The following is a 23,579-nucleotide window of genomic DNA, read 5'->3' as shown; positions in this document are numbered from 1 at the left end:
GCAAATGCTACAAGAAATACTGAAATAAACCTTTGCTACCTGCAATAAAAAATAAAGATATATTTAAACCCGAATCATGCCAAGCCCACTTTCTGCATGCCAAAGTATTTCTCAGTCACCCACTTTCAGCTTAATTAGTATCAATGTAAGTAAATTTTTTTTGGTGTAGCATACACTTCATACCAGAATTTGAAAAAATGCCCTCCATATTGAATAAAGCCAGAATAAATACATTTGGTAATGAAGTCAGATTTTGTTAGAACATTTTCAAGTGAATTAGATAATTTTGTCAAACTATTTAAATGTCTCAGCAAACCATTTGGGAAAATTGACTGCTGCACTTGGTATTGACTTTGGCAAAGGATGGTCTAATATGGGGCTTTTTTGTAAAAAAAAAAAAAAAATGAAAAAGCCTTTAAATCAAATTCTGAATCTCATGTCAAACTTGAGCAGACTATTTGTACTCCACCTCATGTCGTTTTTGGCGTCTTGCATATTTGATGACTCAGTAATTAGATTTCTTGATAGTAATCATTTGGTTCATTCCACAGCCTCAGACTCTGCGATCCAGCCTTGTCATCGTTTGATTCAGAGGGCAGGAATCCTCTGCATTGACTGGAACAGGAACGCTGAGACAGCTGACAAATGAGGCCAAACATTCTGTGTGTGCCAGAAAGCTGGAGCAGTTCACATGGAGAAAGGCAGTGTTGGGTGTTTTTCCCGTTGTGAACCATATGGATGTTATATGAGTAACAGCAAAGGGGGAACAGTCCTGGAACCCAGTGGCTCCAAGCACTGGATTATTAAGTGATTTTACCCAGTTAAATGGATGAATGCTTTAAACAAAACTGTGCTAAATGAAACTCGAGGACTATTAGTTCACACCAAGTTTCTGTACTTGCAATTAAGATGTCATGCATGGGCTGTATTTCAGCAGTCATTAATAATGTAAGCATAAACCATTAAATACAGTACAAGGATCTTGGACTGGGTATGACAACGCTGAATGCACACTGAGTTTAGAAAATGGTGTTTGAGATCCTGAAAAATTCCAAGTAATTATGTCATGAAACCAGATGCCCTGTTTTAAAATCACTGTTCAGAAATACATTCCACTCTCCATTCCCTGATGTTTGGCTTACAGTTAGAAACCTGTTACAATCTCATTCCCATATTCTGTCGTAGAATATTAACTACAGTGTTTGGGCAAAGACTTTACTTAGGTCTATGAGCACTGAAATGATAAATCAGCCCTGTTGTCTCCTCCAAGGGAGAATCCGCACTGCACTAGAACTGAGATCAGTAGAGACAATTCTGATGTAAACTTTAGCCTATGCTAATGACCAAAATGCCTGCAGGAGGAGCTCAGTGAGGCTCAGCTCACTCAGCCTGGTGTTCCTGCTGAAAGGGAAGTGCTGTGCTCTGGAATGGAGACACGAGAGGCAGGAATGAGAATTCACCTGGGAGCTTCCGACCCTTCAATCTGGAGAACTGTCTGCTGCCCTCACTCTGGTCGAGTCTTTGCTTTCCTCTCCTATTAGCAGTTACAGAACACAAAGTGCTTTAGAAACAAATCCACCTTCCTGACAGCCCATTAAATCCTTCCCATAGCATATCCTTACTTTATTTTACTCTTGGTTGGGATTTTTTGCATTAACTCCCCTGGGAACCAACTCAAAGAGGAAACAGCAGCACACTGGGGAGCAGTCAGAGGGAGGGATCCCACTCCCCCAGCCTCAAGCAGTCCCATTCTCCATGGATGAATAGGTCATGGATGACCTTCCCTGTGGACTGTCTGTCTCCATTCCTCCTATTTGTATCACTGCTTTCTCTGCTACAGAAAACTTCCTATTATCTGGTGTAACTTCCAATGCCTCCTGCTGGCCACAGGAGGCTCTGCCATGGGCATGAGGTCTGCCAACAGGAAATACAAGGTCATGAATGTGGCAGGGCAGGGAAGGAGAAGGGTTTGGCACAGGCATTTTATAGGACAGGGACAGGATAAGTCTGTTCCTATGATGGGCAGATGCATCACACGTTGGGAGGGGACACTGGTACCTGCCACTGGCCAAGGTCAGAAGAGGTAGCTGAAGGAGGAGCAGGGTACATAAGCTCAGCTTGCTGCAGCATTAATTCCCCAATTAGGAAAAATAAAAGGAGTAACTGGTTCCTAATTGAATTTCAATTTCAATGAGATTGTTCTCCAACTACTCTAGGTGTAATTTTCTTTCCTGTGCTCCTTCCATGCCGCACACACTCTGCCTTCTGCCCTTTGCTAAAAAACCTTCTGGGCTTTCCTTCCCCCACATAAAAGATGACAAAGGTCAGCCACTGGACTAAGATAGGAAAACTCTACATTCAATTGCTGTATTTGCTAAAGAACCCAAACATGTTCTTAGGGAAAAAGAATCCCTTAAAACTCTCTGTATCCCAAGTTCCCATCAGTAAAGCAAAATCAGAGTTCCCTCCCCATCCAAAGTGCTGGGAAGTGAAACTCTAAGTTTGATGTTCAATTTATATGAGGCCAAGCACGAAAAAAAATCTGAGCAAAAAGATTAGAGCAGAATTTTGTGGCTTACAGAGATTCTTTACTGTTGAGAAGATGTTATGAGATCCTTGAGCAAATGGTGCTTTAGAAATATCCCAGACTGTAGCCATGCAATGCAATCTGTACTGTAGCAGTGCAATCCATGCAATCAATGGGATTAAACACTCTTCCCTGATTAGGATCTCAGTAGTACAAGCCTGCTGCTGAGAGATGGATTACAGAAAACCTTATCAGAGAGCAAGGAAGTGAGAAAGCCTGTGGCTCTGACACTGAGTCTTACTAAAGCAAACACTGCCTGATTCCTGAGTGACTCATAGTTTTTACCCTTTGAGAGATTTCTCATTTTAGCTGAGAAAAGTTCTCTGTGCTTATCCAAACCTACAAGAATTCATCCAGGAAGAATTAAAAAACAAAATCTAAATGTGATTGCATGCTATGGAGAAAAAATCCCAGTGTGTTCTGTTGAAGACAAGGACAATGCCCTGAACAACCTGATAGTAAGTTTGCCTTGCTTTGGACAGGGGATGGATGAGATGACCTTCTGAGGTCCCTTCAAAACTAAATTATTCTGTGATTCTAAACCAAACAAAATTGCTTCGTTTGGGCCAGTGTTTTCTTCTGAACAGCATCCACACAAGGTAAAATAAACAGTTAATCATTCTTTATCATGCCAGACAGAGGCCAGGAGTGTTGGACACACATACCCTTCCCTGGCACTGTCCAACGGTGACTGCTGATGTGGGCTGGGAAGGGCAGAGTCGAGCGGAAGGTGCCTTGAAGGGATGTCATGAGGGGACGGCAGCACACCTGGGGAGGGGCCGTTGTGGCTGGTGCTGGAACCACTGTACATGCCTGGGAACACACAGCACATGGCAAAATAAAATTAACAGGGCAGCACCCAAGTAAGTCCTGTAGAGTCCCCAACTCCCTCCCCATTCCCCCACCCGTCCCTGAGACACAAGCCCTCAGCAGAGCACCCTGTCAGCAGATGCAGCTGTGCCTGAACAGCACCCAGAGCTGGGCTGTGGTACTTTGACACGTGTCCCCTCTCCAGTCCTCTTCAGGAGCCGACCTTTTCCTTGCTCTGACTGCAGAGCTGTAGGACTCCTCCTGACAGCCAGCAGGGCTTGGCAGGACTCTCATCCTGCCTTTCCCACAGTTGTGAGTGGGAACCCCCAGTGCTGAGGTGTTTGCAGCACGATGAAGCTCACACAGAGAGCAGAGCGGGCTGTGGTGCCTTGTCAGCATCACACTGGACACTGAACTGTGTGTGCACAAGGGGAACCAGGACCTGGGGGTTTGTTCTTGTTCATTTCCAACTTTGTAATTTGACTTTCCATTAGTATGCTGATGGACACCCCAGACCATTTAAAAATATCACATATAGATACAAATGAAACACCAATAAATTAAGTGCGGAGAGGAGCAAAGAGACATTTTTAATGAGACCATGAGGAGGTTTGCTAGTACACAGAGGTACTGAATGGGTGTGGATGTGCCATTTTCTGGGGACTCTGACCACTCTCCTCGACCACGCCAGTCAGGCACCATCTGCCCTCTCCCACTCCGTGTGTGCAGAGCAGCACGTTCAGGATGACAGAGCCGTGTGCCAGCCGTGCTTGGCCGTGTCCTGTGTCACTGACAGGGCTCTGGACTGCCCTCCTCCCAAACTCTCCCAGGGACACAGAACAAGCAGAAGGCAACATGAAAATCTGGAGTGGGGAATGTGTGACACCCTCGGGGCGGAGAAGCCACGGCTGAATGTCAGCATCTGTTTCTGTGTGAGAATTAAGAGCAGAACCACTAAGGCAAGATTCCAGCCACCTTTGTCAGGGACTTCAGATGAGTCAAAAACCCCTCTTGAACAATGAGTCCTCAGCTGCTGACAGATCTAAAGCAACAAAAATGAACCACATCATCTCTGTCTCCCACTAGACAGAACATTTGTCAACCAGGCAGTGAAACCAACTTGCTTTCTGCACTGCATGCCAGACAGAGGGGCTTTAAGAAGTCAGATGTTTCCAGGTGATGTGAGGATTTATTTGTCAAAGTTTCTTCTGATAACAGTAAGTCAGTAGTTGGGATGCTGCATTGTGAAAATGCTGTTTTTCCACTGGTGGCTTCAGTCCATTTCATAATGCAACACTTTCCACTTCCCCCACATCCTCACTGGTCATACATTCATTATCGGGCTCAAAAGATGAGCCAAATACCAATTTGACCTTGACTGTTCAGTGTCATTTCACACTTCAGCTGTATTTCCTACACCACCAGTTCAGGTATATTGGCAGCACAGCCTGGAGGAAACTGCTGAACCTAAAACGAGCTGTTCATGCTCTCTGAGGCTCCCAGAGTGCTGCTGGGCTGTCAGTAATTCACACAAAAAGCTCAAAAGCCCTCAAAAAGTAGTTTTAGCAGTGTGGTGGCCAGAAATATATTCAATGTTTTATCTTTCAATCCCACCCCTGAACAGTTCCTGAATGTTTAAGATGTCTCTCCTGGCCTGTTCCTTACTGTCCCAGCTACTGAGAATAGTTCAATTCTTTGCTTGAGGTGATGAGAAAGACAGAGCAGCTGAGTACCTACAATCAGCATAACCCTCTAGAGAAGCAAGAAAATGTAAAAAGCCCACCCCACAACTCTGTATGTCCAGCAACCGAGCCCTGCATGTGTCCCAGCTGAGCCCTGCCCGCCTCTCCTGCAGTGGGAACACTAATTTTGGGTGTCACTCTCTGGTATCCAGCTGCCAGGATTCACGGAATGTGTCAGAACACAATTATTTTTGAGGTGTTTGTCAAATGTGGTTGAGCTTGGCCAATGGATTAAAAAAATACAGTGGGGAAGAGGACTGACACGTGTGGCCAGAGAGGCCAGAGAAAGGATTATGTAAGCCTTGCTTCCAGAGGAAATGGGCCTAAACCCAGGTCCTGCTTTGTACAGTGCACATCCCTTGGACACGGAGCTGGAGGGGCACGAGGGAGCTGCGAGGCTGCTTCAGCATCAGACACAGCCATGGTGCTCCTGGGGCTTGGGGTGAGGCTGAGCCTGCCCAGCCTGCCCTGGGGATGGGGGCTGCATCCACCCCTGAAGCTCCTGGATAGGGGGGAAGCCAAAACATGAGCCAGCATAGTCAAAGAATCAACTCAACTGTTCACTTGCTGAACTTGCATGGGGTGTCTGCCCATAATTCCAGAGCACTTCCAGGGCCATGTGGCACACACAGTGGAAGATGGGATGGGATTTACTATGGATTCTGTGTGTGTCTGCAAGGACACATTACTCACTTCTGTTGGGTCATGGAGAACTAAAGTGGTACTTATTTAAAGTTACTTATCTTACACAGTGCAAAACAAGGGCACTCCAACAGAACATTCACTTTACTGCCTTCAAGGGACAGACTTTCCTCTGGCCATGGGCACTGTGAATCCATCAGCTATCAGCCAGTTATGCTGCTACTGGAATCCAGTTTGATACATTTCTATTCTAGACTTAATGCACTCAAAGTTTGGAGCTGCTGTCACTCTGGTCCCATGACTCCTTAATGGTATGTTCATGGGTGTTAAGCCCAAAGATGGTGCTTTTGAAGGAAATATTGGCAGTGATGTTTATCAGAAAAGAGAGTGAACTGTCTTGTTCAGGGAAGCAGGAGGCATCTGCTGATATGGGGTGTACAAAGTCCTTCCCACTGCCAAACCTAACAGAAAGGAAGAGTTGTTTGAGTGGAGAGAAATGCTGTTTTTATTGCCTGGATCCCCCTTTCCAGGAAACCAGGTGCCTCTGCAATGGAAGAAGTCAAGAAGGGAAGTGCAATTGCTAATCCAGTCTCAGTATTATTATCAAGACTTCCAAAATTTCATTACTTTTACAGTTTTTCTTCCTTTTTTTTCAGTGCTGAGTTCTAATATTCTGAGTCCCTGCGGTCACACAGAAGCCTTTGGAAACTCTTATGAGGGACTCCTGCAAGTGCAGCCCACGCCAGGCCTGTGCACCTTGGGCCTCTTCACACATTGACCACCTCAACTTGTAAATATATGTCATCAATCAGTATTTTAAATGGCTTGGCCTTTAACCTCAGCATCTGTGGCCAGAACAGAACTCTGAGCATCTGTGACTAGCAGCCTTTTTCCCCCCTCGATTTTATAATAATAAAACATGCCCAAGGAAAATGCCTACACAGAGACACTTCCTTTGCAGGGAGAGTGATATGAGGACTCAGGCACAGCCAGAGTTCAATGTGTGCAGCCATGAAGCATCTTAGTTATGAGGAGGGAAAAGGTGGAAGCTCTCAGGAAAACAATGGGTTTCTCTGACTGCAGAAACATTCTTCTGCTCACTGTCTTACCCAGTCCTAAGCACAAACCTGCTTTGAAGTCGGACACGAGGGATGGGAGCTTTTTCAATATTTCACTTTTTCTGTGATGGGCTTTCATCCCTGACATATTTAAAATGTGCTTTAACTTGGAGAAAGGCAAAACTGAAATTCTCCAGGAATCCAAATGATCCCTAAAGCCCAGAGCTCTGCACGTTAATAATGTGGTTTCTTTGAAAAAAAACACCACCACAAAAACCGAACTCAAAACAAAAGCCCAAACCACAAACGTTTTCATGGTGGAATCACAGGGACATCATATCCTGTATTTATCCACATCGACCCTATATACAGTATTATAGCTGATTTCTCCAAAGTCTCTCTGCTTATTTGAAAGAGCACATGTGCAATCACTGCAGACTATAGGTGGCAGCAGGAATGTCCTTATGCTTTAATTCTGTAAGGATTAGCACTTTGGTTTCTGTGCCCTAAATAATGACAGATGAACAGTTTTGCCTGTGGAACTGTACTACACAGACTATGAAGCAACTTCTGTTCCACTGTAAAACAGCCTTTCAAATCTTGATTTATTTTCCCTGGCACTTCTTCACAGTGTGCACGTGATGAGGTCTCATATGCAGTGACCCAATGAAGTATCAGGGAAGATTTACAGGTTTTTTGAAACATCTTGGTGATGGATTGATATAATCAGCACAGAAATCATATCAGAGAAAGCCAGAGTTATGGATATATAAAATCCTTAATTTCACAAGAGGTTTTCAGAAATGACACTGAGAAGTTAGGGATGGTCTGTTTATCTGTAAGCTAATAACTTTTTTCCTGTTTTATTGTTGTCACTTGGAAACTGAGGTTATTTCTGAGGATCTCAAAGTGCAGCCTGTTCTCAGGGAAATGTCACTGTTCTCTCCTGCCCTGCCTGGAATCGGGAGGCCAAGCCATGATTCAGCTACACTGGACTCTCAAGGGGAGAGCAGAGGCCAGTGCTGCCCTCACAGACCTTCACAGTGCAGGTGACACAGGCAGAGAATGGAAATAATCCCCCACATCCCTGCAGCTTTCTCCCACTTTTTGAGGAGCCACTGTGAGTGCAGACTCCCAGGGGAACCATGTCAGAATCAGGGGGTATTTCCCTTTCTACTCCATTCTGTTCACCAGTTATATTCCAACATTTTAGTGCAACCTGAGGAGATGCCAATCAGGATGCATTTTTTAGTTTTAAGATTTGGAGTAAGAAACAAAAAAATAGGCAGGAGATTCTTGCCTAAGTAAGGCAGATTACAATTACAGTGCTGGCTAAACACAGAACCTGAGATTGCACATCCCTGATCCTCTGCTGGGGTTCAAATATTGTGAATCTAGACCTTGTTTTCCACAGAAGGGAATGGAAGCATCTTTTTCTCTTCCTATAACAAGTATAGAACAGTCTGAAGTCCCCGAAAGGGGCCAGCTCTTGTTCAAACCACAACAAAGAGAGGAGGACTGAAAGAAAGATGGAAAACTAGGAAAGATAATTAAAACAAGGTTTGACATTTCCAATTCAAGTTTTCTCTCCATTCACACATCACCATATCATCTGTTACAATCACACAGTGCATGATAACACACAGCCTCATCAACCTTCCTGCAGCTCCCGAAGAAAACCCTCCTGCTGTGTGGAGCACTCGCTTGGCATTAGCACAGCTCATGCACCTGCACTCTGCCAAGGCCAAGGCCAACTTTCAGAAGAGCACAAATGGATGGAGACACACTTTCAGCAGGGCTGCTGCCCCCTTCACTTGACATTAACAGGACCTACTTGGCTGACTAATGCTGAAAAAAAAAGTCAGGCCTTAGTAAACAACTCACAACATTATTTCATCTTATTTGTTGGTCTGGGTTTTTTTTTCATCTTCCACAGTGACAAATCAGACCCATAAGGTTTTCTTTTTTTTAAGTCACCTGTTATATGACGTATGAAGCACCATGCTTATTAGGAGTATTCTTACCTGTAATTAAATCATGAGGACCTACAGTTCTACCACACTTCCCATCCAGAATGTGCTGTGAAGATGTGTGGAGCTGTTGCATAGCTAAGCATTCACTCAGTACGTCTTGTTCGATATCAGTACAGGACTTTAGCTACAAGAGGAGGATAAAAGAAACATTTTATTTCAAAGTAAAATCAAATTACTTCTAATTAAATTCACATGTCTCCTTAAAGATTATATATAGAAGGAATTAATGTCATTCTTAGAAACTCAGTGTAATTAAGGATGTATCTAGTACTTGGTATTTTTAATTAGAGATAACTTTGGTTTTCTGAAGTGCAGAAGCTAAGCGTGCTAATCTTAAATCAACAACACTTTGCTTCAAAAAATAATGTACTCTGTGTTTCTTCAAACCTTCCCAAGTAATTGAACTGCACATTTTCAGTAGTTTCCTGGGTTCTGTGGCAAAAGGATTACATCACCTTTTGACTGTGACACTTGGGAAGACATTTGATAGGGAAAGAAAAGCGTCTGTGCTTATCAGATTAGAACTGGTGGAATAAGGGGCTGTCAGTGATGTGTGAGAGGTACCACCGATGTCTCAGCCGTGCTCCATGTAAATTAAAGCTCTGGCAAAAGTGTCTGAAGCAAACTCTTGAAAACCACAATGTCGATCATATTAAAAACAGCAGGAGAGGAGAATTAAGAAAGAAAAGCATTTCTAATTCTCTTTCAAACATGCTGATGCTGCCAAGCTTTTGTCATAACAGAGTGCTCGCATTACACAAACAGCCATCATGTTCTACAGCCATTAATAAATAGTTATTGTCCTTACGGGTACAGCCTCACATACCGGTCTCCCCTGGGCTTGGTTATTCTAAATAAAGGGCCCAGGCAAACCTATTTACAATTCTGCTCTACAGCCATTTGTGGGTTCGAGATAAACATCTGACATTTGGATCACAAAGTGCATCTGCAGCCAATTAAACTACTACTAAATTAACAGCTAACTTTCTCCTGTTTTGTTCTTGTAAAGCCTTTCAGAACAGCCAAATATCACCACTGCAGTAATCCCCTCAGCTATGAACCAAATACTCAGGATTCCTTTGATACAACTCTAAGCTCGGGCATTTTGTTTTATATCAGAGATGGCACATTTTGGTAGCATATCTCAACCATGTTGGCAGAACAGCCTGTTAAGCTTTCTTTCTTGGCTAAGTGATGTCCACTCAGAACTCCTGGGAAGGTGATAGCAACAGACAACTGCCTTTGCTGAGGTACAACCAAAAACGAGCAAGTGAATATAAACAGTCTTTTCACCTTTTTTCCTAAATCCAAAATCCAAAGCAGACTGTCACCATTTCAGTAACACTGACATTTGCTTAGTTGTGGAAGGTGGTGGGGTTTCTTCCTGTAATACATTTAAGTGAAATATTTGGGGTGTTCTTATTTCTTTATCAGCCAGATTTGTTTTGATCCCTTTTAAGAGAGCCTGACCAAAAGGCAGTTTAAATCTGCTGCTTTTTCAGGTGCTTTTTAATTTTGAGGACAAAAGACATGGGATCAAGTATTCATAAAGTTATCATGGATAAAGGAGACAGGAAATCTGAAGATGATTTCAAGCCACTGGCGGAGTGCAGCTTTAGACTGGTCTACTAAATAAGGTGTGGGAGGCAAGGGAGTAATGTAATTTTAAGATAGATTTGATAAGTCTATAGAAGGGTATGTGTATGCACACAGGAAAATTCCTCAAGACAGGAGATTAAGTGATATGAATCCCTAGATATTCTGACGTCTTGGTACATCCAACCAGCCTAAGTCTGCAGTTGATGTGCACCAAATTTGTCCTGTATTGATTCTGTGCTTAAGAGCTCCTGCTGCTGATGCAGGAAGTACTTTGTGCCCCTTAACACAAAGTTTGGATTTAGGTTTCTTTTTTTCCACCTTCCTCCATAGAACTGGAACAAGGCCTCAGCAGGTGTGACAGTGGGGACTGTCCCTTTAATCAGGTGTAAAGGGTGGTAACACATTAATGCATTCAGCCCAGTACACAGAGCCGAACAAATGATACTCAGGTTTGGTATCAGGAAATAATCCCTCCTTGTCCCCCTGAGTATGCCAGCAACCACGGGAAGGAAAAATGAGGAAGTTCTCTTCTTTGAAATAGGGAGCATGGTTGCTTTCCACAATCTGATGAGAACTTCCTGTCACAAAGATCTTGCAATTGCAAAAGACTCTGGTGCCAGAGTCAACCTCTTTCTGTGGCCAATTACTGCTATGGCTTTCTGACTTTTATTCTCATTACGCAGACTTAATTACATAGAATTAATCAATTAGTGCCATGGCATTCTGACTCTTACTCTCATTATGACCTAAAAGTTAATCTAGGGAAGTGTTGGGAATTTTGTGACCTGTGGTGTGGGATGTATGTGCACAGCACACCCTGTGGAACCTTCTGATAATACAAAATTGGGATGGAAAACTAGGCAGTTTTTCCAGTCCTGCCAGGCTACATAAAAGTTCTGACTGGAGCAGAGACAAGGTAAATTAAAAATAACTCTATGGAGGAGATCTGGAGATGTGTCCCTTGTTGTCTGGCAGGTCTTACCTTCTTACGCACCTGTTGCTCTTTGGCCGAGTGAGCCTTCACGTGCTTGCGCAGGGAGCTGGGGTCGGTGTAGCGCTTGGAGCAGCCGGGGATCTGGCAGGCGTAGGGTTTCTGTGCATGGGAGGGAAGGGGAGAGAGGTCATGTCCCTCTGCATGCCCACAGCCAGCTCAGGGTGCTCAAGGACGGCCGGTTCGGGGACACACAGTTTTTGTCAGCCCTGATGCTGCACCCCCTGCAAGCACCGAGAGCACCTGACACACCTGGAACGTTGGATGTGCATCACTGGGCTGAGATAAATGCTAGTGAGGTGTAACTGGATGGGGTTTGAGAGCATTATTTTTCCCCCTAGACTTTACAGTACACAAAATTATGATGAGATCACCCAGTATAATTATAAAGATGGAAGCTCAGGGTTTGAGTTCTGATTTACACAGTTTTTAAAACTGCTGGGCGCTGGTGAGGCACCGTGAATCCCAAGTTCAGTTCTAGGCCCCTGTGACAACCCACCCTTATATGCCTCCTTAAGGTAAAGAAGCCTTTAAGGGTGGGTCATCACAGCCCTCACTACAAGAATGACATTGAGGCGCTAGGGCCAGTCCAGAGAAGGGCAAGGGAGCTGGGGAAGGGTCTGGAGCACAGGTGTGATGAGGAGCAGCTGAGGGAGCTGGGGGGCTCAGCCTGGAGAAAAAGGAAGCTCGGGGGGACTGTCTCGCTCCCTACAACTCCCTGACAGGAGGGTGGAGCCAGGTGGGGGTCGGGCTCTGCTCCTTTGTTACAAGCCTACAGGAAACTTTCTCAAGTTGCACCAGAGGAGGTTTAGATTGGAGATAAGGAACAATTTCTTCATCAAAAGGTTGGTCAGGCACTGGAACAGGCTGCTCAGGAAAATGGTGGCATTACCATCCCTTGAAGTGTTTAAAAGCTGCGTGGAGGTGGCACTAGGGGACATGGTTTAGTGGTGGACACAGTGGTGCTGGGGTAACCACTTGACTCAAAGATCTTAGAGGCCTTTTCCGATCTCAGTGATTCTGTGGTTCTATGATATGCAGCAGAACAAAACTTGGGGCACAGCATGTGTTTGATTTCATTCGTACCTTGTTTCTCTTTTGAATAACAACAGAATGTCTTTCCTTTTGTAACTCCCAACCAAACAACCTGCATCAAACATTAACATCTGAGCAAATCAATACAGAAAGAAAAATCCACTCTTGTTGATTTTGTTGGGAGGACCTTTCCGTCGTGTTTTGGCATGTGACAGAGCTTGCCACTTTTATATGGCACAGTATCAGCACTATCTCCTGGGAAAACCACCTGAGTCTGAACAGGCAGTTCCAGTCCTCTCTTCTCGTAGGAAAATAAAAGAAAATAAATAAATGAGGTTGCTCTAATTTAGCCGCTGATTCTGGAGTCCCAATGACTGAAATCCTCACCAAATTATTCTCTTAGCTCTGCCTACTCCCAACAAAGGGAACACTACTCTGGGTTACAAACTCCAAATGAAGGTGCAATTGTCAAGGTGAGCAAAGGGACTCCAGCACTTTTTATCAAGTACCCACTGGCTTAGGTGCCAGTGCTGCATGGCACAAGCTCACAGAGCTTTAAAGTTGAATGGAACATTCTTTTTTCCTCTGTTTTCTTCCCTCACCTATCAACGCTACCTCTGCCTTCTCACTAGGACTAGTAAATCCTGCTGGTGTCTTCTCAAAGGCAGAAAACTGGTTTGCCATAACCTCAGTGTCACATTCTTTAATTCCCCTGGTTTCAGAAAGAGGATGCATAGAAAAGAAAAAAACCAACTGTTTTTGGGAGAAGTGGCTGTGAGGTCCTTTAAACCAGTCACTCTGCTCCTGGAGGAGTGCTGACATGCCCTTTCTACCACAAGGACAGACAGGTCCCCTTTGTTCTTCTCCTGCCCAGGAGAAGGATCTACTCCAGATGATTTAGTAGAGATTCAATCAAACCAGGGTACACCAGTAAGCAAAATGATTTACAGATCCTCCTTTTGGAGAAGATAAATGATGGAATGACCTACACTGGGAAGCTTTAAAACCAATTCCAAATGCACTCAATAAGGAATAAGCAGCCTATACAAACCCCCTTTCTTTATAAGTACCTCCAGAGAATAAGTATTGCTGCTCTGTCCAGCCAGCAGGAAATTTCTGAAGGAATAATAGAATCATTCACCAACTCATGACCTTACAGGCTAACACAGCACCTACCCAGAAAGTTACAGGGCAAAGGAGATTTATTGAGAGTGTCTGGAACACAGAGAACTGACACCTGAGAAAAAACTATGGAAAACTTTAACAAATCCCTTAGCAGAAAACGCAGCAGAGTATTTTTCAAATCACTGATGTCATTCAAATTAGTGATAAAATCATTCAACTCAGTGATAGGGAAACTAGATGAAAATCTGACTGCCCTTCCAAAGGTTCATGGCTGTTTGCTCTGACATTCCAGGCAGTTGTTTTGTGCAGCCCTTGAAGCAGCACCATCCTGTAGCTCTGCTATTTTTCACATTCACGTAAGCACAAAATACACTGAGCTAAACCACAGGGCTTAATTAAAGCAGGTAAGTGGAAGTTAGTTACTGTGTGCAGGACTACAGAAACAGTTTTAAAGAACCTGCAATGGAATAGCATGGAGGATGTTTTTAGATATTTAAGAAAGTTAGTAGAAAATGATTACTGTACCTTTTTCCTGATTTATGAGCATTTCAGATAATAAGGACAGAGATAAAGGGAGAAGAAAAGAAAATAGAAAGTTAAGACATTTGTCTTCAATATTGCACAGATAACACATACAAAGAATTTTTGCTCATTTTAGTAACCATTAAGTTCTCTCTCAAAGCTAATAAATGGTATTCCATTTGTGACTTTGGCTGTTAAAATGATATCTATTAGATTCAAGCAGCTATACTTAAAAACTGCACTCAGTTTACTATATCCACTTTCAAAAGAGACGCATTTTAGAACTAATTACAAATTCAAATATCTCAGGTTGACTTTCAAATAAATAAAACATTGTTATTGTAAGTGTGCTTTGGTTTGGAAAATGTGACTGACTCGCTTCTCTTACTTGTTTGTTTTTGCAAGGCATAATGTACATTAGACATTCCTTAATGCTGCACTGTCTGAAATGTGTAACTGCTTAAAAAGTAAATATCAATTAAACTCAAAAGTTCTGCCCCATAAACACTTGGCCAAACGTTAAACCATATATTCACTTCTTTGAAAAAGACAAAGGAACAACTCTGTTATTCTTTACAAGCTTTATGCTGAGGATTTGACTCATCTGCAAAGCCGCCTCATTACTTTCTTTCCCTATAATATGGTGATTTCATTTTAGTGAAGCCTAAGACACTGTACAGGATAAAAGAATTTGTTTCTCACAGTTAATTCTGATGGTGGGTACTTAACAAAATTCATATAGTTATAAGACAGATGTATTTTCACTTTTACAAAATTACTGTCCAAAACTGAGGTGCATCTACCTTCCACTGAGAGGTCTGACCTGCTTTTGCATTCATTCAGAACATTCACTGAAGCAACACGGGACAGGAAGCGAGACAATGACACACATTTGGTGCAGCAGCAGTGACTCAGCTTTCACTCACGTTATACCTTATTGTGCTGCTGCCTCCTCTTACTGGAACAGGAACAATGGGAGAGCTTGCTGAGTAACTTACTCCTGCGTAACTTACTCCTCAGCATGAGTAACACAAACGAATTTGCCTGTGATCAAGGCTTTTTCATTTCTCAGAGCACATGCAGTTCAAAACAAAATACTGTTGCTTATAGCTGAATTTTCTAAGACTCTCCTCATGAAAAGGCACAGTCCCCCTCCAGTTGCAGAATCAATTGTGCACAAGGACCACTGGAAAACTCCGTGCAAGTCCCAGTATGAAATCATGCTTACGGTATCCAGGTGTGTTCGCTGATGCTTTGCCCGGTCGCTGGAGTTGCTGAAAGCTTTCTGGCAGCCAGGATGCTGACACAGGTATGGCTTCTCCCCAGTATGACTCCGGAGGTGAATCTTGAGGTTCTCAAGCCTAGAAAATGCCTTGTTGCACCCTTCAAACTGAAAAACGTCATAAAAAAATCGCTGTAAAGTACTATTAAATAAACCATGTGCAGCCACAATGAGAACAGTGTAAGATCCAAGTTGGATGTGCAATAAATCAACCAACATTCAAACATCTGTTGAAATTTATGGATGAAACACAACATATTGTGCTGCTCATTTAATCTGTCACCGAAGACATGGTGTGTAGCTCAGTAATAATACAAGGGTTATAAATATCTCACATGTTCTGTCTGAAGTACCGAACGCTTAAAGACACGGTGTCAGAACAGAAAATTTAAAGAAAAGAACAAGTATTCTGATGAGTCCTCTGAGATGTTAATTGGCACAGGAGCCACTGTGGGCAACAACAATTAGCTGCTACAGACAAGAGAGCAAGAGAAGCTATTTGTGGAGGGTTAGAACCTGGTTTCGGGTGTCTGAAATATAATACACTGGAGCTGATGAGCACAGACGATTACAGGAAGGCCTGATCCATTTGAAGATCAATCCAAAGGAACTCTGCTGTTATTCTGCACCCTTTTCTTTACTAGCTCTATCATTCTCTGCATTTATACAACCAGTAACCTGAGCGATTTCTGACTTCTTAAGCACCCGTTTCATTAGGGAGCTCAGTAATGAAATGCTGCATAGCGCTCATAACAAAAGTCACTGTTTCAAATTAAATCTCAATAAATAAATAAGTAAAATTTCCAGCTACTAGTAGGCCAAGGGAAGGGTGTTTTGCCTTGCTCACTGCTAAGTTTCAGTGTTACAGACAACAGGCAATTGCAGTGGAGGCACTGTGCCTAGGATGGGCTTTGGGAACTCCCTCAGGTGAGCACAAATACTTGTGTGTGCACATTCACACACCTGCAAACCCATAAAATGCACTCAGATACTTACACATGGGGAACAAATACATGCACAAGACTCGTGTAATGGGATGCATTACTTTGCCCCCTCTAATTCAGCTTCAAGGCACTGCAGATCTTCTAGTGTCTTATGCAGATAAAAACCTTCATATCAATGCTAACATTCTGCAGGAAGGTAGGTGTATCTTCATAGAGCAGTTTGGGTTGGAAAGGACCTTAAAGATCACCCAGTTCCACCCCTGCCTTGGGCAGGGACACCTTCTACTAGACCAGGTTGCTCCAACCCGTGTCCAACATGGCCTTGAATGCTTCCAGGGATGGGGCATCCACAACCGCTCTGGGCAGCCTGTTCTAACCACTATTTCTGGAAGCCATAGATTTTTATACAATTCTTGCTCAAGAAAAGTAAAATCCAGACTCTCACAAAATTAGCAGGTGCTTTGTCACTTCCCTCTGCTGAGTCAAGATTTTGTTCAGCAGCTTTCCAGGAACCCATGGTTCCTCAGATGGCACCACAGAAATCACCACTTTGCCAGTCCTATTTGTCACACACACCCCTCTTACACGCATCAGTGCATGCAGCCTCCTGACTCAGTTGTGTATCCAGCACTGCAGGCAGAGGGATGGGAAGGGAGACTGGATGCAGATGGAGCCTCAAAGACACTGTAACCTGGAGGCACCTGACCTCCCTGTGCCTGCCAAAGGCAATTTAAACTACTGGTGGAAAAAGGTCCACCACAGCCTGCTCAGACCACTGTGTTTTTTAAGTACCTCAACACAGTCACCCAAAGTGATCCAGATTCCCCAGCCAGCACTTTATTTTTCAGGCTGTGTCCTGCCATGGGATGCAGATCAGCTCTGCACACTACAAACTGAACACACCAATGCGCTCCAACAAACAGGCACGCCCACAGAGGGGTTCCTGGAAAATCTCTGCCTTTCCCAGCCACTCACACATGACAGGATCACTATGGCTTTTACTGCCCTACATGTTTTACTGCCCTGGTCAGATATTTAATCAGTCTGAATGGCATATTGGGTCTGTCTGTCCAGACAACTATCTGATATGTATATATTATGTCTTTCCCCATCACAGCTATTGAGATAGATCCACAAAGTCACCTGGAGACGTGCAGTCTATGTCTTCAAAAGTTTTGTTTGGCCACAACTCCGTCCCTGAACACTTGAGCTGGTGCATGGAGGCGGGGGAGTTTGGAAGTGACCAAGCCCCAAGGCTTCAAAAGAAACAAGCTTTCTTTTTAATCATCACTAAAAATCTGACAAGGATTCATAACGGAGCAATCTGAAATGCTCAAATATGCTGAAGTCTACAACAAATAAAGCAGAGTTTAGCAAATTCATAGCACTCATTTTCAAGGAGGCAGGGTTGGCAAAGGTTAGGTTGGAGAAACAGGAAGAAAATCAACAGAAAAGGAGTGGGGGCAAGAACCTTGCTGGAAAGTGGTGAGAAGAGGGGAAGGTGAAGATGAAAGGCCTGAAAAGGGGGAGAAAACCAGCTGGTGCAAAGAGCTGAGAAGGGTGGGGCTGAGACAATCCACCCAGAGCTGCAGGAAGGTCTCCACTTCGAAGGACTCCAGGAAATACTATTTCACCTCCTTTATTTCTTGCTGGATCTGCTGACTGTATCCCTTGCAGTTTTTCCCTGAAGGGCACAGCTTCCCTGAAGTGGAGGTGTCTCAAATGTACACTCGCACAGAACAAGATAACTTCAACTGGGCTGCTGTTGTTAGGATGACTTTGTAAGGTAATTCTTGGGTTTCACTGCTACTCACCAACTCTTTTAACCCTTCCACCTACTCTTGCTACTTGGAGTGTAGTGTATATTTATATATACACTAAATAAAACTACTCCTGGAGAAACAGGTGCTCATTCCCTTTTTCAAATAACCCCCAGGAACATTCAGCCATCCCACAAGTGTCTCAGCTTCAACTACAAAGAACAAATGTTCAGTTCTGAAAGGGCTTTAGGATGGTAAGAGCTATTTTATCAACTGAGAAGGCCACTTATGGTATCTCCCAGACATCTGGCCCCAATCTGTCACTGCTTAATCCTACAATCTTAAACATTTTGTGGACATTTGATGCCTGGGATAACTGTAACAAACACTGCATGATCCTCAAAAGTCTGTAAATGTCAACAGAGCTCTTAAATAAGTTCATCAATAAAAATAATAATTATATTGCAATTACTACTTTTGTCTTTATTGTGAATCATTCATGTGTTTCAGACACTGCTATGCTGCACACATCCGAGCACAGACACAAAACAATGCCACATGAGTACAGGAAGAGCACGATGCATTAATGGGTTTTATAACTACTGCTGCTTTCAGAATAGGGCTTCTACTAGGGAAAAACACCTTGTAGAAATTTATGGGACTAAATTAGTTCCCTACCACATGGAAATATATGTTATCTCTATTTTACATTAAAATATCACTGCTGCAGTCTCACGCATTTGAAAGACATAGTTATGAAAACGCTGAACTATCTCACAGTGATCTAAACACATCACAATCTTCCTAACAAAACAATTTAATCTAATAACTGTAATTGCTTAAAATGTTTTTTCTTTGCTTCCAGATTATACTTTGAATGCACCTGAGAATGTTGCCATGCAGAAATAACAGCGTGTTCCCAAGAGGGTTTATATTATCAAATGTTTACCATTTTTATAAGCATATTTAATCACGGTCATGTCTAGAATATCTGTCAGTGGTACAGATCAGAAGAAATAAACTATAAACTAACCAGCTCAGACCATGGGGTGAAGCAATAACTGACATTTTCTTAGGAAATGAGTTATGACTGAAAAAGAGAAGCCTTCACAGTTGTAGTGCTAAATAGGTCCAGTGTGCCATTAGAGCAAGCTCATTAATATACACCTCTGCTCTCCACTGCAAGATCAGTTAAACAAGCTGCCTTTTATTTATAGACCTAAAAGGGAAAGAGCAGGTCATATTGGCTGCTGACATCTCAGACAGCCTACAGATGGAAAACCCAAAACATTTCATTCCAAAGCATTCCATGCTATCAATAGGAAATCTGATGTCTGGTCAAAACATCCCCAAGCCTTACGAACATTGTGAAATGTTCTTTCTTCCCAACTGATTACAAAATTGGGAAAATTTTTTTGAAAAACATATTACAAGAAAAAGGATCCTGTGAGGCTGAGTATCCCTTCTGGAGGGGAGGAAACAGTCAGACCACTCTTTAAATAGCATCAGCGTTTCACAGCACATTGAGGCCAATGTCGGGGCCTTGTGGGGCTCCAAACTGTTACCAAGGTCAGGAACTTGAGTTGTTCCACCCAACACCAGAACCAAAATATCTGTTTTGGCGCTTTGTCTTTTCTAGCTAACTCCTTATTAGATTAATGTTTAATTTGCTGTTGTAGCTACAATGTAAAGCCCTGATCCTGCAAACACTTGAGCACGAGTAACATGACTCATGAAAGGAGTTTTATTAAACTCAACAGAACTAGTTGTGTATGTAAAAAGCAACCCATACGAATGAGCTCTCCACATCCTAAAGAATCCCAATTCATTTAGCCAGATTCAAATTTACAACTTAAATTGTCAGAACCTGCTTTTTTTCCCTTTGTGGTAAGAATAAAATGGAAGATACCTGTAACAGAAAAGGACCTGCCAATTTCTGGGTTTGGTTTTATTTTTAAAGCCTGAACAATTTATGTTTGCAAAGCGACACCTCCACATGCTATTTCATTTGAATCCTGGGAAAAATTGCTTGTACTTTTTATTATTTCTCTTTTAAAAAAGCATTTAGGGCTTTTGCCAGACTGTTGTACGGTTGCTGGTGTGTAGGAGAAGAAAAAGTAAAAAGGTTCAGAACAGGAAAAAGAAGAACCTAGAAAAGTAAGCCACAGTATAAATGCAACACATCCTTCACATTGTGGGAGTTTAGGGCAATTACAGCCAACCATTTGACATCAACACACAATACACCGGTAGCCCGGGTTTTTTTGTGCTGTTAGACACGTTGTATACTTCCCAATGAACATGAAACTGGGAAATAGGAATACACTGAAAACCCTGGAGGAGGGGTTTGATCAGCACACGCCACTGAATTAAACAAGACTTTATAAAGGCTGTCTCTTTAATTTCAATTTTATGGATTTTATGAGCCCCCAAGTCCATATTCCTGAACCCCTCTGGCAGTATCAGGAATTAGGGGTGCACAAGGAATGCAGACCTGGCCCACACAGGACATAACAACAGGCTTATTTAAGTCATGAGTCACCAGCTCTGATCCTGCACACGAGGTGATTTCCACACACAAACAGAATTCTCTGACTGCAGAACCAACCACCTGCCTGCCAACATCCCCTGAATGGGGTGAACGTAGGTTGAAGCACTGAAATATTCACAGATTTATTTCTTCTACTGCCAGTCAGGCCCTTCAGGGAGCAAGCTGAGCTTTTCCATACGTTTCCCAGCAAAACACAAAATATCTGGGAAACTGTCAGAGCATCCTATCCTTTTCACAAGACCCCATTGCTACTTTCAAAACTCTTTTTAGTAATCCTTCTTTAATCAAGCAGAAGGATAAACATTTGTCAAAACAGAGGTACTTGCATTTATTTGCTGCAACATATGAGAATGAACGAGGAAAAGTCGGGGATATCTTATTATCAGCAGCATGACAGCCACAGATTTTGCCATAAGGTTTTGCTAAATATGTCATTTGGAAAGCAAACAATTTTCTGAAACCTCATTACAGTTGGACTGAATGCAGCATTATGGCTTGCAGGCAAAAATAACATTACATGAGGCAACATTTTAAGGAACAAAATGCAAAATTCATAGGGTCATGCAATGAGCAAAGAAGACACCCCATGTCAGCCCCTTTAGTTCCTCAGATGTAACTGGGAAACTATTCTTTATTTGGGATTTTTTGAATAGCTTACAAGCTATTTGAAATTAAAGGACAACACACAATCCAAGATTTTCTGCTCTAATATCTGAAGCCAGATCTGCTTGTTTTGGGGACAAAATTAAGACTGAACAAAATCAATTAAAAACCCTCTCCAGCTGTGCCAGAAAAGAACCGCAAATAAATTAAAAATGCTTCCCTCCAGTACTTTTAGATTATTTTAACAAAAAATATAGTTTCTTACATGTACTTCAAAAACTTGTTCCTCTGGATCAGCAAATCATTGCCTTTCTTCACTTTCCAAGGAAACATTTCCATTCCAGTTTGCATCTAACATATCACCTATTTACACCTATTTCAGCTGAAACCTAAATGAAATTCTGTCCTACACCCCTGCCTACATCTTTGTATTCTGGTCCCCATTTTAGCCACAATCATTTATAAATTAATCTATAATAAATATTGATTAGTTTATAAATTAATGAGTAATAAAGAAAGAATGTAGCCTCAGAACAAAGGCAGAATACATGATGGTTGATGTGGACTAACCAGTTGGGTTAAAAAAATAAAAATAAAAAAAATAAGAGGAAAAAAAGAAGAAAAATATAAAGAGACAGCAACAGCAAGAAGGAAAAAAAGTAATTACAAAAAGAAAAAAACCTACCTCAAAACTTATGGCTGATTAGCATAGCGTAGCATCTTAAAAGGCCAAAATACCACATGTGTGGCATGTTACAAAAGAAGATTAAAATAAAGGAAAAAATAATTCAGAGAACCATGAAGTCTCAAAACATCTGGAGTTTTATAGTAACAAGGAGGAAAAAATCAAAAACATAATTGAAAAAAGTCCACTGCGATATATTATTGTACAATGAAGCTTAATGGAATTGAAAGGAGGAGAGATGAAAAGGCATAATAAGGGGGGGGAAGAAATAAAAGAAACAAGAAAAGGCATTTATATTTTAAAGATGTCACTGAGGGTTTTTATCCCAGTTATTAAAAATTACACACCCTGCTTCTGTGAGCTGTCCCTGTAATGTGCTGAGCGCTCTCTTTCAGCAGAGGACATTCATCCATGCTGGGGAACTCAGCAACCCTTTTGTGCCCAGTGCAGGGCACTTTCCTGATTCTGGGAGAGACATCTGCACAGAGGATGGCAGAGAAGCTGCCTGCCCTGGTTTACATTCTGAATCCAATTGGAGATTTGAAGAGAGGCAGGACAAACGTAAATTAAAAATGGTCGCTAAAAACAATGCACAAATTCAGGAATTAAGCAAACAATCTTAAGCTGTTCTACTGGCATCAGACACTAAAATCAACTGTAATTGAAATATTCTGAATCTATTCACTAACAAACATTTATATGGAAAAGCAAAATGAAAAACTTCCCTCTTTATTTCATATTTTTCATGAACCAGTAAAAGAAGAGAAAGATCCACACATAGTCCAGGCTGCCTTTTGTAACAGGCCAACAGCATGTCTAGGAACAGGATGGGTTTCCAACACACCACAGGCAGAGCATTCTGGGATAGGTCTGTGCTCTGTCTGTCCCCAGACGCAGGAAGATCTGGGACCAGAATGAGCCAAACCCCGTGTGTCACAAATATGGTGTCATCTGGCAACACTGAGTGTCCATCCTAACTTCCCACTCATCCCCCTGGCTACTAGCTTTTTTTAATCCTGGAAAACCCAGCTCCCAACTTTGTCAAGACCAATAAATAAATAAGTTTTACAGTCAGAGCTCGTCACATGTCATCACAGCTTACAGAGTGGCTCCTGTCCCTGGCAGATGAAACACAGGAGGATCCTGTGGATGAAATCTGATCTATAGTTGGAAATTGCTGGCTACAGCTGACTAAACGAGTCCCCCATATCCAAGTTCTCTCTTAGGAAAGATGAAAAATAGCACCAAGGTAACTCTCCACCCATCTATGTGCGGGGTTTTTGTTGCAAATACAACTTTTTGTAGGTGGTTCAACACAAATCATTAGTTTTTCTCACTAAATGTGTTTCATGGAGCACGTAGCTTTATTGCTGGGGTTTTCTCCCATTTTAGATGGGGGGATTTTTTTTGTCTTAAGACCTACTGTCCTTCTCGTACTCTACCTGTGCTCATTTCCACAAGCACATAATGGAGCTTTTATCTCCCACTGTAACTTCTTAAGATCAGATCCCTGCAAATTGACAAGCTGCATGAAATTGTCAACACTGGATAAATCTTCACACAACGTGATAAGAAGATACATATTTTTCCAAGGTTCTTCTTGGCAAGGG

At 42.4% G+C, this 23,579-nt stretch overlaps 1 protein-coding gene across 4 annotated transcripts in view; it reads right to left on the bottom strand.

Moving 5' to 3' along the window:
* Positions 1-23,579, bottom strand: part of GLIS1 (GLIS family zinc finger 1) — a 191,462-nt gene that overhangs the window by 17,598 nt on the left and 150,285 nt on the right. For 3 of the 4 annotated variants that reach the window (XM_027699014.1, XM_027699012.1, XM_027699015.1), the window contains 4 exons: positions 15,373-15,534; positions 11,454-11,564; positions 8,864-8,996; positions 3,253-3,400 (listed from right to left, as the gene is read on the bottom strand). In XM_027699014.1, the coding sequence (XP_027554815.1) occupies positions 3,253-3,400; positions 8,864-8,996; positions 11,454-11,564; positions 15,373-15,534 (554 nt within the window). The remainder of the gene's footprint in view (positions 1-3,252; positions 3,401-8,863; positions 8,997-11,453; positions 11,565-15,372; positions 15,535-23,579) is intronic. The other variant, XM_027699016.1, reaches the window with a different exon arrangement.

Source organism: Neopelma chrysocephalum, unplaced genomic scaffold (genome assembly GCF_003984885.1).
Source record: "Neopelma chrysocephalum unplaced genomic scaffold, ASM398488v2 Primary Assembly neopelma1_135, whole genome shotgun sequence".
NCBI classification, from domain to species: domain Eukaryota; kingdom Metazoa; phylum Chordata; class Aves; order Passeriformes; family Pipridae; genus Neopelma; species Neopelma chrysocephalum.
The sequence above is the reverse complement of the archived record's forward strand: the minus strand, read 5'-3'. Positions and strand labels throughout refer to the sequence as shown.